Source organism: Balaenoptera musculus, chromosome 5, assembly GCF_009873245.2.
Source record: "Balaenoptera musculus isolate JJ_BM4_2016_0621 chromosome 5, mBalMus1.pri.v3, whole genome shotgun sequence".
Classification (NCBI taxonomy): domain Eukaryota; kingdom Metazoa; phylum Chordata; class Mammalia; order Artiodactyla; family Balaenopteridae; genus Balaenoptera; species Balaenoptera musculus.
Window position 1 is genome coordinate 29,264,419 of NC_045789.1, and position 14,433 is coordinate 29,278,851.

At 41.1% G+C, this 14,433-nt stretch overlaps 1 protein-coding gene, 1 long non-coding RNA gene and 1 other non-coding gene across 3 annotated transcripts in view; 1 reads left to right on the top strand and 2 right to left on the bottom strand.

The window, feature by feature from the left end:
* The first annotated feature begins 700 nt into the window (after positions 1 to 700).
* Positions 701 to 14,433, top strand: part of EDNRA (endothelin receptor type A) — a 61,320-nt gene continuing 47,587 nt past the window's right edge. The window contains exons 1-2 of the mRNA XM_036853736.1: positions 701 to 1,060; positions 5,292 to 5,781. Of these exons, the coding sequence (XP_036709631.1) occupies positions 5,362 to 5,781 (420 nt within the window). The 5' untranslated portion in view covers positions 701 to 1,060; positions 5,292 to 5,361. The remainder of the gene's footprint in view (positions 1,061 to 5,291; positions 5,782 to 14,433) is intronic.
* LOC118896036 lies at positions 2,371 to 4,241 on the bottom strand. The gene is made up of 3 exons (XR_005020072.1): positions 4,211 to 4,241; positions 3,921 to 4,028; positions 2,371 to 3,243 (listed from the first exon to the last, which is right to left on the bottom strand). It is a non-coding gene; the product is annotated as an uncharacterized LOC118896036 (long non-coding RNA).
* LOC118896254 lies at positions 10,934 to 11,040 on the bottom strand. The gene has a single exon (XR_005020160.1). It is a non-coding gene; the product is annotated as a U6 spliceosomal RNA (small nuclear RNA).

Genomic DNA, 14,433 nt, shown 5'->3' on the forward strand with positions numbered 1-14,433 from the left:
CAGTGTACAAGGGTTTCCTTTTCAAGGAGCCTTGAATTTTTCTCACCTGTCACAGGCAATGGCCTTTGTCCCTCATCTCCTCTCCCACGACCCCATTTAGGATAAACTCTCTATGGTATAGACATGCTGAAACCCACCTTCTGCAGCACCTGCACCCTCCCTGTTTGGATTTCTTGAGGAATCATAGGTTTCTCAGAGCCACATACTGGACCCTTCCACAGTCTCTCCAGGGGCTCCTGCTTTGCCCTGGGCCAGTAGTAGGTAGCCCTGGGGTGCTGGCTTCAAGGGACAAGATAGAAACAAAACGTCCTTGATCCAGTAAACTGCTGTCCACGTTGGCTCTTTCACTTGCTATAAGCTTAAGAGGGAACGTACAAGACAAGCAAAGGGGCAGGGAACGCAGAGCAGAAACCGCGCTCGGACCCTGACTCTGCAGTCGCTCCCTCCGGATCAAACCTGCCTGCACTTAACTGGGAAAGGAAAGTTTTCTCTGCAAGACCTTCCTCAGTTCTGAGTCTTGTCTGTTAAACTACCCTCCTCCTCGATCACCGTCCCCTCACCACCACTTTCATTTCAGGAAGGAAATAGTTAAAAAGACTCCTGCCCTTCAGGGCCTGGGAGGGGGCGGCAGCCTAGTGCTTTATAGTGGCGGTATCCCTGGAGGGCTGGAAGGTTTGGACATTCTTGCCGCCCTAGAGTGGAGTAGAAGGTCTGGGAGCTTTGGGAGAAGGGGAGGACAGACGGGAGGCGTGTTCCGCCGGAGTTTTCCTTTTCTTGCGAGCCCTCGTGCGCGCGCACAGTCACCCCTTTGGTCTGGCGATTGCGGACGGGAGGTGGAGACGCTCCATCCCACCGGGTGGCCGGAGGCGGGCGACTCGGGGAGGACCTCCCCGGAGAAGCCGTGCCCAGGAAGTTTTGCGAAGCGGAGGCAGCGGTGCAGCCGGGGCCGCTGCCGCGCCGGAGCCCGGGACACTCGCCACCCACCCTCGCCGTCTCGGCTTCCTCTCGCCCAGGCGCCGCGCGCGGACCGGGCAGCCGTCCGCGCCCGCCGAGCTCCACGGTCGGTGCAACTCTTTTCCTTTAGGGGTCCCGAGCTGGGTAGGGGAGACGCCGGCGGGCCCTTCGGTCGGGAGGAGAGGCGAGCCTGGAGCGCTGTAGCCCGGCGCCTGCACCTCCTGCACCGGGGCTGGCATCACCTGCCCGAGGGCGCGAGGCGGCGCGGGCGCCTTCCTGGGCGGGGTGCGCTGCGGGCACGTTGGGGGTTTGGGAAACTGATCCAAAGCGCCTCAGCCTCCCCAGGCGGGCGTCGGATTTTTAGTCAAAAGAAGACCAGCAGTTCTCCGCGGGTCTCCCTTTCCCCCAGGCTTGCGAGAACTTTGTGGAACCTCACGCCCTTGTTGTTGGCTCAAGAGCCTACTTGTGAAGTTTGCCCCGCAGACTGCTTCTCCTCCCGCACGCCCGGGGCATGCCAAGGGTAGCCAAGGGCACGCCAAGGGTAGCCAAGGGCACTGGGTGTGAGGAACAGATGTGTCTGGAAAAACCCCAGGGCAGCTAGTTTGGAAACCTGCCCGTGGAGGTCTGGGCGTTTTGTTCTGTGCCCTCCTTTCGTGAACACTTGTTGCCCTTCACGTGCCGAGAACAAGAGCTGTTTCCCGATAATCAGCCTCCGTTTACACCATCCTAATGGCGTTCCAGGATAGACCTGACGGCGGAGGGGGGTGAGCTGAGAGGCATATTAAAGTCAGGCGTTGTCAGTCAGGAGAGTTACTAATTTCTTACCCACCGAGCAAAACCCACCAAAAAAACTTATTTCGAAGTTCCTAGTTTATTTGGTTTTTTTCTCCTCTTGTAGATATTTATGACTCCTCCCACTCCCTCTGTTTTGTATTAAGTAATTGAGAAACACCTTGGCAGTCATTTCATGTAAATTACCTGCTCTAAACTCTTGCCTTGTGGGTAAGGTCGGAATTTCCAAATTGCTAATTACGAGTGAACTTTGATCCTGAGAGTCTGAGATGTTAAACTGTTAAAGCACAAAGGATTCAGTCCTCTTGCTTAATAATAGCTTTTTTAAAAAATAAATTTATTTATTTTTGGCTGTATTGGGTCTTTGTTGCTGCGTACAGGCAGGTGGGGGGGCTACTCTTCACTGTGGTGCAGGCTTCTCATTGCGGTGGGTTCTCTTGTTGCAGAGCACGGGCTCTAGGCACGCAGGTTTCAGGAGTTGCAGCATGCGGGCTTCAGTAGTTGCAGCACGCGGGCTCAGGAGTTGTGGCTCTTCGGCTCTAGAGTACAGGCTCAGTAGTTGCGGTACACGGGCTTAGTTGCTCCGTGGCATGTGGGATCTTCCCGGACCAGGGCTCGAACCTGTGTCCCCAGCATTGGCAGGCAGATTCTCAACCACTGCGCCACCAGGGAAGCCCTTAATGATAGCTTTTGAACTCCAGCAAATCCTTAGACCCCAAATATGAAGAATGCTGAATCTATAAACCATGTCCTTCAGGTCTGAACCTGACGTGCTTCACTAGAGCTATGACTGATTATGACTGATGGTCTGAAGCACAGCGTGACTTAGAGAAATGAGCTACAGACTCGTCCTTGGAGGAACATGCATTTGAAAGGGTTTTTTCCTTTGGTTTTGTATTTTTCACCCAATGATGACATGGCAGCCACGTGCCTTTGCCAGGTATCCCTTAGTTCTGCAGCTTCATATGTGTAGAGAGCTGAAAGAGATGTCTTCAGAAATGATTTCTGTGGTGGCGTCATTGTTGGAGGAGAAAGAAAGTGGTTTTCATGGTAGCTGGCGCACACTTTGATAAGAACCCACAGATTTGATAAGACTTCTCAGCTCCTGCGGTAATCAGCTCACCAAGCAAACCAATGTGCTGACGTTCAAACACCGAGTGGTACTTTTGTGAGTGGTGTCAACGCACCGTAGATAGCCAGGTCAGTTCACGAAATAGCCTCCTAGCAGACTCTGATGGGCAAAGAGCCATTCCATTTCTGGAAAAGGCCTTCTCTCTTTTACTTTTAAGAAAACTCTTTCTGAAGGTTCATTCCTGTTGGGCAACTGGGAGGCTTTAGTCATTAAACAGCACAAAACACTGAAGGATTTCCTTTTTCCCATCTCTGATCTGAAGGGGAGGATGACAATATGCTTTGTTCTTAGAGTTCTGGTCTCCACGGCGGAATGGAAATAGCGGCATTTCGTAGGTCTGTCAACATTTGGTCAAATACTCCAAACTGTAAGAAGCAGAAAAAAAAAAACAAAAAACCGCAAACTATTTATAATTAAGTCTAGGCAGAACTGTATGCCCAGTATGCCCCTAGCTTAGAAAAATTGATATTTTAAGACTTGACTGAGTCAAGTCTTATGAGCAAAGTAGAGTGAGGTGTTTTACCTGTCCTGCCATTTCTTGGCCACAAAAATGTGACAACTTCTTCAAGGCTCAGTTTCCTCATGATATTGTCCCTGCCTACCTAGAGCTGTAAAGCTCAAGTCAGACAACAAATACTGTATATAATAGATTACTACTATACGTAAAATGTTATTATTAATTCAGGTTCCTGGGGGGAAATCTCTGGGGAAGGTAGAAGTATGCAGTATTTGCACCTTATATTTATTTTAGACCTTCTGTACAACTTGAATAAATCTTATTTCATCCATATATCGACTAAGCCCTAAACTTTGTTGATAACCAAGATAACTGTCAAAATTCCTAAAAGTTCATATCAAAATTCATATCAACTGTGAATAGACTCAAAAGGACACAATTCTTAAAACTTAAATTGTGACCTGGGTGTATTCATCATACACACACACTACGTCATAAATGAGCTTATGGCCTTCATTTAAAGATTCACAAAAATTCACAGAAAATATACAAAATATTAACATGGGAAGAGCCATTTTTATTTACCTTTAATTGTTGTGTTACCACCAACCTCCCTCATTTTCCCAGCATCTTTTCTTCAAGTAGAAACCTAGACTTCCTGAACGAGAAGGACCACTTGCTCTCTGCAAGTGACTAAAACAAAACAAAACAAAACAATGAAATGGTCTTCTGAAAATATCTAACCAACCTCCAAAGTCTATTGCTTCTTCAAAATGCTGGAAACATTGTTAAAACACTTTAGATGCTAAGAAGTCATGAGAATGAGAGACAGTACGGTCTAGTGGTTAAGAGCTCAGGCTCAAAGTCAGACTAACCTGCCTTTGAATCACAGCAGCACCACACCAGCTATGGCCTTGACAAGCTACTTGACCTTGTGTTTCCCTGTGTTTATAATGGAACCATGTATCTGCTTGATTAGAGGGCATCACGCATGTGAAGTGCTCAGCACGGTGACTGGTCATAATCAACGCAGCTATAAAGGATGTTTAAAGGATGTTTGGAAAACCAAATAGTATGCCTGGCCTGAGAAAGTCTATTACTCCTAGTTTCATTCATTGGCAAATATCCTGATAATAATTTCTGACGAATGGAAAAGCAAAAAAACTCCTGTCAGAAGATGTTGATTGTACACAGTAATCATCCAGGTTTTCAATAAAATAAATATTTTGTCTTTATCAACTATCTCAATTTTAAATGACTAAGACTATTAAATGTATTGATGGTGTTAATCAGAGTTCTGTTTTTAAATGAACATTTCATGACACTTCAAATGGCTGCCTGAGCTGCATGTTATTCTCATGTTCATTATTTGCCATTGGCAAAACAGCACACATGTTGGAATACTGAATTGTTAATTACAGAATTTGGTGATTTTATGCCTTAATACTATATAACTTTCACTCAGCATATAATGTTTTTTCTCTTCCATTAATAACTAAAATATTGTTATCTCAACTCGTGAAGATTTTTTGTAATTCAGGCTATTGGCCTAGGTGTAATGGAGAAAAAAAAAAAACTAAAATATTGTTATCTCAACTCGTGAAGATATTTTGTAATTCAGGCTATCAGCCTAAGTGTAATGTAACTTCTTCTCTACTACTTGAAGGAAAAACTGCCATGTCCTCATATTATAATCTAGATGTAAGTATAGCTATGGACAAAAGTGAGAGAGACAGAGACAGAGACAGAGGCAGGATACAGAGATATAACTTGCCCTAGTAGAGCTTTGATCTTTTCTTCTTTTGTTCTGCCATGGGGTAACCTGACACAGATATATCTTATCTAATTACCAGATACATCCTGCTTTTTAATTGAAGCAGTAATTATCATTGACTACAATCTTATTGGCAGCTGGATTTTGTAACCAAAATTATTTTTTCTCTTTTCTCTTTTCAGGTAGAAAAAAAAAAAAAAAGAGGGTGTCAAAGCCAAAGAATAAGAGACCTTTCCTCAAATTTGCGTCAAGATGGAAACCTTTTGCCTCAGGGTGTTGTTTGGGTTGGCGCTGGTTGGATGTGTCATCAGTGATAATCCTGAGAGCTACAGCACAAATCTCAGCACCCATGTGGACGATTTCACCACTTTTCGTGGGACAGAACTCAGCTTTGTGGTTACCACACATAGACCCACGAATCTGGCCCTCCCCAACAATGGCTCAATGCACAACTATTGCCCACAGCAGACTAAGATTACTTCAGCTTTCAAATACATTAACACTGTGATATCGTGTACTATTTTCATCGTGGGAATGGTGGGGAATGCCACCCTGCTGAGGATCATTTACCAGAACAAGTGCATGAGGAATGGCCCCAACGCACTGATAGCCAGCCTTGCCCTCGGAGACCTTATCTATGTGGTCATTGATCTCCCTATCAATGTATTTAAGGTAGGAAGTAACCACAAATGCATTTGCAGGTTGGAACATACGCTCTGATTCCACAGTTGAGAGAGGTGCTGCAGACTTTTCTGTCCTTTGGAATTTCAGTCTGTGTTTTGACTGAGAGCCATTTCTGCTCTCTTAAAAGTGGGTGACATCTGAAATGTTTATTGTTTGTTAAATGTGACACTGATTTTCTAACTTAATTGTTAACAAAACAGTATTTCAGGGATGACTCTTCAAAGTCATGGTCTTGCATGAATGGGATTCTCGTGCCAGCCGTGAGCTTGCTGGGTAGATGGGCAATCTGGGGGAAGATCACTGGATTTTTCAGACATTCCATTTCCAGGGTAAGACCTGCTGAGCCCAAAAAATACTTAAAATAAATTTATCTTCAGTTTCGGTTACCTTTTCAATGTGATGCTCTTCGGAAGCCCGATATCCATAGTATGGCTTGAAATGAGAAGGGCTTATTTTATTTCGACTGTCTGGATGATTGAAGGCAAAGGTCATGCTGGCTTCCGCAGTTAGGGCAACTGCAACTTAGGGATAACGGGTGCATGAGATGGCAGGCCAGTGGTGACCTCATTGAGCAGCATTACTAAAACTGTTTAAAACGGGCATCAGTTTACCGTTGCCTCCCTCATTGCTTCAGCGTACATTCATGGAGCACCTACTGTGTGCCTGCTGCAGAGCTAGGCAACAAGGATCCAAAGACAATCAAAGTTAGAGCCTGAGTGGGAGAGGAAGAGAACTCACCCACTGTTGGTGTGATCACCTTGCTCTAGGGACTAGTTAGTACCAAAACAACTAAAACCAAAAGGAATTAGTTATTCCATATTTGGTCTAGTGGTTGTGTGGGGGAAATTGCTGCAAGAATTCAAGTGAGCTAAAATTCAAATGAAATTTCATCATCTGCGTCAGATGTTTTAGAATGTCTTTATTCCTAGCCCAGGGAAAGCACTTTCCTCAGCCTTTAGTTTTTTGTCTTCTATGTATTATCTGTAGAAACAAAACTATTCTGAGCAAAAATATTCTGAAATATGACTTGAAATGGAAAGTTTGTCAGTTGAAGACATGATTAGTTTTAAGTGAAATAATAGCATCTTGGTTTCAAGTAGATACACTCCAACTGTGGTGAAATGATACTAGCCTACCAGAAAAAGCAGTGGTCTAACCATAAAGATGAAAACAATGATGAAAATTTTCAACATTACAAGGAAAAATCATCTCAAAATTAGTCCAGTACACTGTTTGCAAAATTGGGGAAATTAGACAACAAATAAAAATTTAAGGGACTTCCCCGGCGGTCCAGTGGTTAAGATTCCACCTTCCAATGCAGGGGGCATGAGTTCATTCCCTGGTCGGTGAACTAAGATCCCACATGCCGTGCAGTATGGCCAAAAATTTTTTAAAAAGAAAAAATTTTTAAATCACATACCATCTCTTTCCACAGAAGAGCATGAATACATGTGTTTTCTATTTGAACTCAAAGCAGGATTTCAGAACCAAATTAGGAGGCAAAATTGAAAATATGTAAATAATTTTAAATATTTAGCATATGCTACAGAACTTTTTTTCTTTTCAAAAATTTTTGATTTTCTCTTTGTGAAATATTACACATACTCAACACAACTTCCTTGGGACATCTCTCTTTAATAAGAGATTTGAAAATGTTGACATGACTCATTCACAATCACGGTGCAGAGTATTAAACATTGATTGTTTACACTTACACAACTAGTTAACCAACCCATTATGGCTCAGGAAAATAACATAACCATCTCTGATTAATAATTCCCATTTGGCCATGTGCAAAAGCAGCTTTTGACATAACCATATCTGCTGAGAAGGAGACTTGCTTATCTCTTTGAGGTGCTACCTGCTATTCATGAGACTAAACTTCGTTTCTATTCTGTAGCAACATTTTAAGTCAGATCATCTGAAATATCTCCAAATTCGGTGAAAATTCCAATAAAACTTTGTTTTACATTCATGCAGCAATGGGCAAAAACTGACACTTCCTTATTTGACCTTACGATTCTTCCGTCTTGGGAATCCAATACTTTATATACCTTGTTGTAGTTCTCAACAATGTTCACAGTTTGATGTGTTTTTTCATAGTGGGAGTACATTTGTATAATTCCTGTTTTTCTAAAACTCATGTAATGAGTCCTTTAACCAACATTAATTTTAGAAAGTAAACCTTTGGGGTTAAAAAAAGAAATACTGTTTAGTCATTTCAATCTTCTTCCAGAGGAAAAGAGAAAAGCATTGGAGCGAACAGAAAAGCCTCACAATATTTGAGCGTTATTTCTACTTCCTTCTGGCAGTCCATTCCTCTAGGTTAGGAAACCATAAGATGTTACTGTTTCTCTGACTTCTGCCCAGGAGAGTCAAGAGAAATCCTTCTAAGCAATGTGTGCTCTAGGTCCTCATGCCTTTTCTGCACAGCTGCCTCCTGCTCTAAGAGTCTGATGCTTTGGAGTCTCATATATCAGACCTGTGGATTCCTCTGACCATGTCAAGCTACCTCTGCATTGCAGGGCAAAGTAGTAGCCATCCAGTCTCACTTTACCATTATGTTTAGGTACTGATGAAAAATGCATAGACTTGAAGAACATTCTATTAAAGGGATGCATGAAGCTTCTTTATTTCCCCTATTATTAGAATTAGGTTGAAAGAAGAATGGTTTAAAGGATCTACTATGTTCGTCAAAGAAAGATAAGTTTTCAGGTCGTTGTGTTTAACAATTCTATCAATTGCTTTTAGACTCAGTTTTAAGGTGTCTCCAGAGGGAGAACGTTGCACTGAGCTAGGTTAGAGTCAGAGTGAGTGAAAGTAGTGTGAAGATTGCATCTTGGGGCAAGTGAGACTTGTTGATTGGACTGTAGTAATATTACAAGAAAAAAGAGAGCACATGATAAAGTGTTCTTTCTATTCACATTTTATTATCTTTCTCTCACTTTGAAAGAGTTGTACTGAAACTGTTTCATATATTGATATGCTGTAAAACACAACTGAAAATCAATGCAGCAAGTATATCAGACGGCTAGGCTGTTTCTGTTCTGTCATTATCCCATGCAGCTAGTGCTAGGTAGCTTTGGATCGTCTGTGGGCATGGAAGAGGGGTTCACTACACATCTGAATTTCCAAGTTTCCTAGTTGATCTCTATAGCTTCAGGATTTCTTCTGCCAGGCTGTACTGGACTTTGCTTGTACTTATCGAGTGCTGCTCTGCTCAGAAACCCCCAAGAGCTCCTGCTTCTTACTGGTTCCTAACACGCATGTGCAGCTCTTGTCCGAATGTCATCACTACCCCTAAGTAACATTCTCTGCCCTAAATGTCATTCTCAGAGAGGCTGGATATAGACACTGAATTGCTGCTGCTGAAGCATGTACAGATCCTAAATTTAAAAATGAATTAGGTCTGGAGTTATATACATTTCATAGAGAAGAAATAACCCAGAAAGTGGAGAGAAATTCCTCTAGCCCTTGCTTACACTTGTGCACATGCACACACACACACACACACACACACACACACATACACTACCTGGTGATAAAAATCGGACAGTCTGAGACAATAAAATGTAAAACAGAAGGAACCAAAAGATGCAAATAAATGCCAATTACCTTCTTGGTTTTCAAATGGCAATGTTAAAGAAATGGTATTATTTATCAAAGGATTACTCTAATTTGGAATTGTGCAAAAAACATATCATTAATTTCATGAGCAGACTGACAAAACCAGGAGAGAGGAAGGAAAAGGAGTTAGTAGACCCTTTCAAATGTTCACACTTGTAACCTAAACTGATGATAGATTCAGTTTGTCAAGAAATTACACTATCTGATATCCTGAATTTTCAAGGAATGCAAAAAGTTAGGCAAGTAGATTAATCTGTATATAAAATATTTACACTCATTACAATGGCAAAATAATTAAAGCATTGTATCTGTGTTTAGAATCCAAAAATGCCCCCCAATGACTAAATGCCAATATAGATTAGAAGTATAGAATTTAATAATCATATTCTTTAATGATTTATTTATGCCCTAGAGTGTCATCTATAGGGAGATGGGTTTTAATTTTGAATAGGGTGGAAACCCTAAAAGTGATGTTTGTGCATGGGTGGGCCAAAGCTTGGTGTCATGTGCTTTCAAGATAACCGTCACCCAGATGTGCACACGGATATGCCCATAAACCACTGCACCTTAGCCTCTTAAGTAGAAACAGAAGTGTGGAGAAATATATGTAGGAGAGAAGTAGAATGGAGAGGATGAGAATGATGGCCATGGGAAAAGAGAGGCAGTTGAGTCCAATGACTTGGCATAGAAATGTCAGCACAGCAGGGAGTTGGAACCAGTGACGTCATAGATAATACTGTAGATGAATAATGTCTCCACTTAGTGTGTGGGGTAAAGCAGATCTCTGAGAACAAACGAAGCAGCCAGTGATACATCCAGTAATCAGCTGTTGACTACTTTAGTCCACTCTAAGCAACCACCTCTTCCTGAGGACAACAATGAAAAATAAACAAAATTTCTGTATGAAATTATCAGGAATATTTTGCAAAGAAAAGCCAAGATTCCCAATATGTTGCTCTGGCAGAGGATCTGAGCAATGTGGAAACCAGAGACATTCACACAAAGCCAGTTTATCTCCATATTCACACAGCCTTTGACATCTTGTGCAACTGGGATCCATCCTGTTGGGGCAGCCATACAAAAGTTGTTTCTTGACACATCAAATCACAACATATCAGTTGTATGCCTCAAACATAGTAGCTGTTCAATTAATGCTTTTTGATATGATTTAATAAAATCATATCGAAAGGATATGATTAAAATTAACTTCTTTCTTTTAATTGAAGTAGAGTTGATTTACAATGTTGTGTTAGTTTCTGGTGTACGGAAAAGTGATTCATTTATATATATATATTCTTTTTCATATTCTTTTCCATTATAGGTTATTACAGGATATTGAATATAGTTCCCTGTGCTATACAGTAGAACCTTGTTTATCTCATTCTGTATATAATAGTTTGCATCTGCTAACCCCAAACTCCCGGTGCATCCCTCCCCCACTCACCCTCCCCCTTGGCAACCACAAGTCTGTCCTCTATGTCTGTAAGTCTGTTTCTGTTTCATAGATAAGTAAAAAATATGGGAACACTTCACAAATTTGCATGTCATCCTTGCCCAGGAGCCATGCCAATCTTCTCTGTATCATTCCAATTTTAGTATATATGCTCCTGAAGGGAGCACTAAAATATACTTGTAATCAGATTTTTCTGAGACCTTCAAATTAAAATATTGATGATGATGATGATGTTGATTTGTCAGAGGGATTCTTTGTTTACAGACAAGGCACAGGGTATTATCTGTGGTCTGCATATACTACTCCCCCAAGCTGATCCAATTACACACCATTGCATATGTGATAGATACTTGCCTTTTACTCATCATCAAGCAAATAAAAACAGGCCTTTCTCAGGTATTCCAGTAATAGCACTATAATCGTAAAATTAGGTATAGAAACTGTATTCCCTGAATTTTAAGAGAGAAAATGTGTCCCTTCACCAAGCTCTCTGTCCCTTGAAGGTGCATTGCACTCCAGCTCATCGTGTCTTGTTAGATAGCTCTGACCCTGCCTCATCTCCAGGCACCTCTCTCTTCATGTTTTTCATCTACCCCTCTTCACTCCAGCTAACCAAGAGTACCAAGATGATCCTTCTACCTTGAATATTTTCCCTCATGCCTTCTCTGGCTTATTCCACTTTATTCTTCAGATCTCAGCTGAAGCATCTCTTTGTCTGGCAAGTATCCCTAACGTAGACTAGGTCAGTGCCTTTCTCATGTGCTCCCATGACACACTCTAGTAACCCCGTAAGAGCATCTAACACACGCTCTGTTGTCCCTGCCAATTCGCTTGCCTGTCTGCCCCACTAGACTGCAAGTCCCCTGAGGCACGCTGCCATGATTCTCATTTATCATTGTATCTCCACATCCAGCACTGTGCCCAGCTTTCAAAATATTTGATGCATGAGCAAAATGCTCATTTTGCTCAAATACTCTATTTGCCTCTATAAGAATGTTTTTCTCCCATGCAATTCCAGATCTAAAGGCAGACTTGCTTTTTGAATTTACTGAATCTCTACTTTTTTCCTGCAAACCAGGGATGTCTCAGGGTCCATAAATCTGTGAAAAATCTGTCAACCTACAGTGACACATAACAGGATTGTTTTCCCCTTGTCCCTTTGTCTTTAGAAGTCAAGAGTTCTTGTTCTATGGTTCCGGAATTATATTGTTTAATTTCCTCTCTCTCTGGTACATATAACCAATTGAAGAGTCACTTTTCAAGATTTCTGTGCAATATGCATTCTTTGAGCATAGTTGTAATTGTGGTTTTGATTGAAATATTAAACCTACAAGTGATTTGGAATATCAAAATGAGCATTCATATCACAAAAGATTTTAGTTACTCTTTAGAGAACAGGAAATAAGTTGATTTTCTAGCATGGCTAAAACACAAGCACATTGCAAAAGTTCATTATGCTAACCAGCTGACTTAAGGATATATGTACATATAAAATAACAGAGTGATACATTTATTACCCAACTTGCTGTTTGTTATAAGGAAGTTGCTGTCTGGAAAGGCTTCAGAACCCTCTCCAACTCTACCTCCCCTCTGACTTTTCGTTTCCTGTGTCTGGGAACCTCATTGCTTTCTCTCATGGTCCTGTTAAGTAATTATTCTCATGTGAGGTTACTGGGCTAACCCTCAGCATTTGGTTCACAGCACAGTTATTCCCGTTTCAGTGATGGGGGATGGAAACCATCCGTAACTGCAAGATCGTTCCCATGGCTGAGGAGGGAGAGATGGTTTCAGTCGCCTTCTCATTAGGAAGGTGTTGGGCTGTATAAAGCATCATGGCTGATGATATTCCTCCATCAAACAGTTCAGATCACAGAAGAGGTTGCTGTATTCTAAACTTCACTTAAATAGTGATGCGTAAATGTTTTACTTTTGAGAAAAGAATTTTCACATATACACTGTGTGTGTGTGTGTAATGTTGCAGTAATTCCAGCATTCTGTGCAGTAAAAGCAGATGTCCTGGCTATTTTATTCTGAAATATTTCTGTAGTGTCTTTATCTTTTGAGTTGCTAGCATGTGAGTGTTATTTTTTTATTATCATACAAAGTTTATACAGTTCGTATAAAGCGTGTGTGAACTAAAATGAAAGAGGTATGAAGTTTACTGTCTCTGAAGTTGATTTGAAGACTAGAGTGGTTAGATAAGGAATGTTCTAAGAAATTCTGTCAAAATAAATTTGATATACAGCCAGAAATTCTACAACTGCTTTCTGGGGCTACCGTATTCTCTTGAGAGCTAGAGTAACTGCTTTCTATAGCTACAGTTTTATTTTTAACTAGGTCTAGTTTTTCTTGGAAAAACTTTCCTACAATATAAAGTTAATAGTTGAAATTAAACTCAATAATAGAACTGAACGTATCATTCAATGTTAATATTTGATAGCCTTATTTTTAAATTTGAACATCAAAGATTTTACAAAACCACATGCTCTAAAATGTTTATTTAAATTGGAAGGTTTGATAAATCCCCAGTGTTCTTGACCTCAAGAAGAAAAAATCAAGTGTGCCCTCAGATTTAATACCATTTTTGTGGATGTGCAAATTTAGAGGTTACTTTGTATAATTTAAACTTCTCTAAAAGTTTCATCCACATTTTTTTGCCATCACGACCTTACTTGGAGACTAGGATAGATAAACAGAATCTACTCAAATCATGCTTCTCATAACACTTATCTTAAACACGGGAGTCCTATTATTGGGTTGGCCAAAAAGTTCATTTTAGTTTTTCATAACATCTCACGGAAAAACCCAACTGAACTTTTTGGCCAACCCAATATTTTTTAGATCAAATTTTATACTAGAAAGTAATGCAGATGGTCAACTGATTGGCCATTTGGTTACTCAGTTACATCAGGTCTCTCTTCTCCGAATGTTCTTCATTTATTCATTCATAAATATTTATTGAGCTCCTACTATATACCAGTTACTGGGGAAATAGCAGTGAAGAAAAACAATCATCCTTGTCTTCGTGGAGTTTGCATTCTAGTAGAAGAACAAGACAACAGGCAAGTTAATAACTAAATATATAGCATGTGAGATAACTGCTAAGGAGAAAAGTAAAATAGGGAAGAGAAATAAAAGAAGAGGAAGAGGGTATTCATCTTAGTGTGAGTGGCTGAAGAAGAACTCAGTACAAGGTGACGTTGAATAAAAACTAGAACTTAAAAAGGAGCAAACATGCTACTATCCAAAGTGAGAGATCCAGCCAGAGGAAATTGGCAAGTGCAAAGGCCCAGGGGCAGGAATGTGCCTGGAGGGTTAAAGGAGCAGCAAGGAAACCATGGTGGTTGAGTGGAAGGAAGAGAATAGTAACAGATGAGGTCACAGGGATACTGAGGGTAGGGCAGGTGATGGGGAGAAGCAGAAACATGGGGCCTAACAATAGGTGACCATATAATTTATTGTCCAAACCAAGATGCTTTGAGAGTGAAAGTAGACACTATCAATAATTGCATCTGGACAATAGGCATAAACCAAGACTCCCAGAAAAAATAGGAAGCATG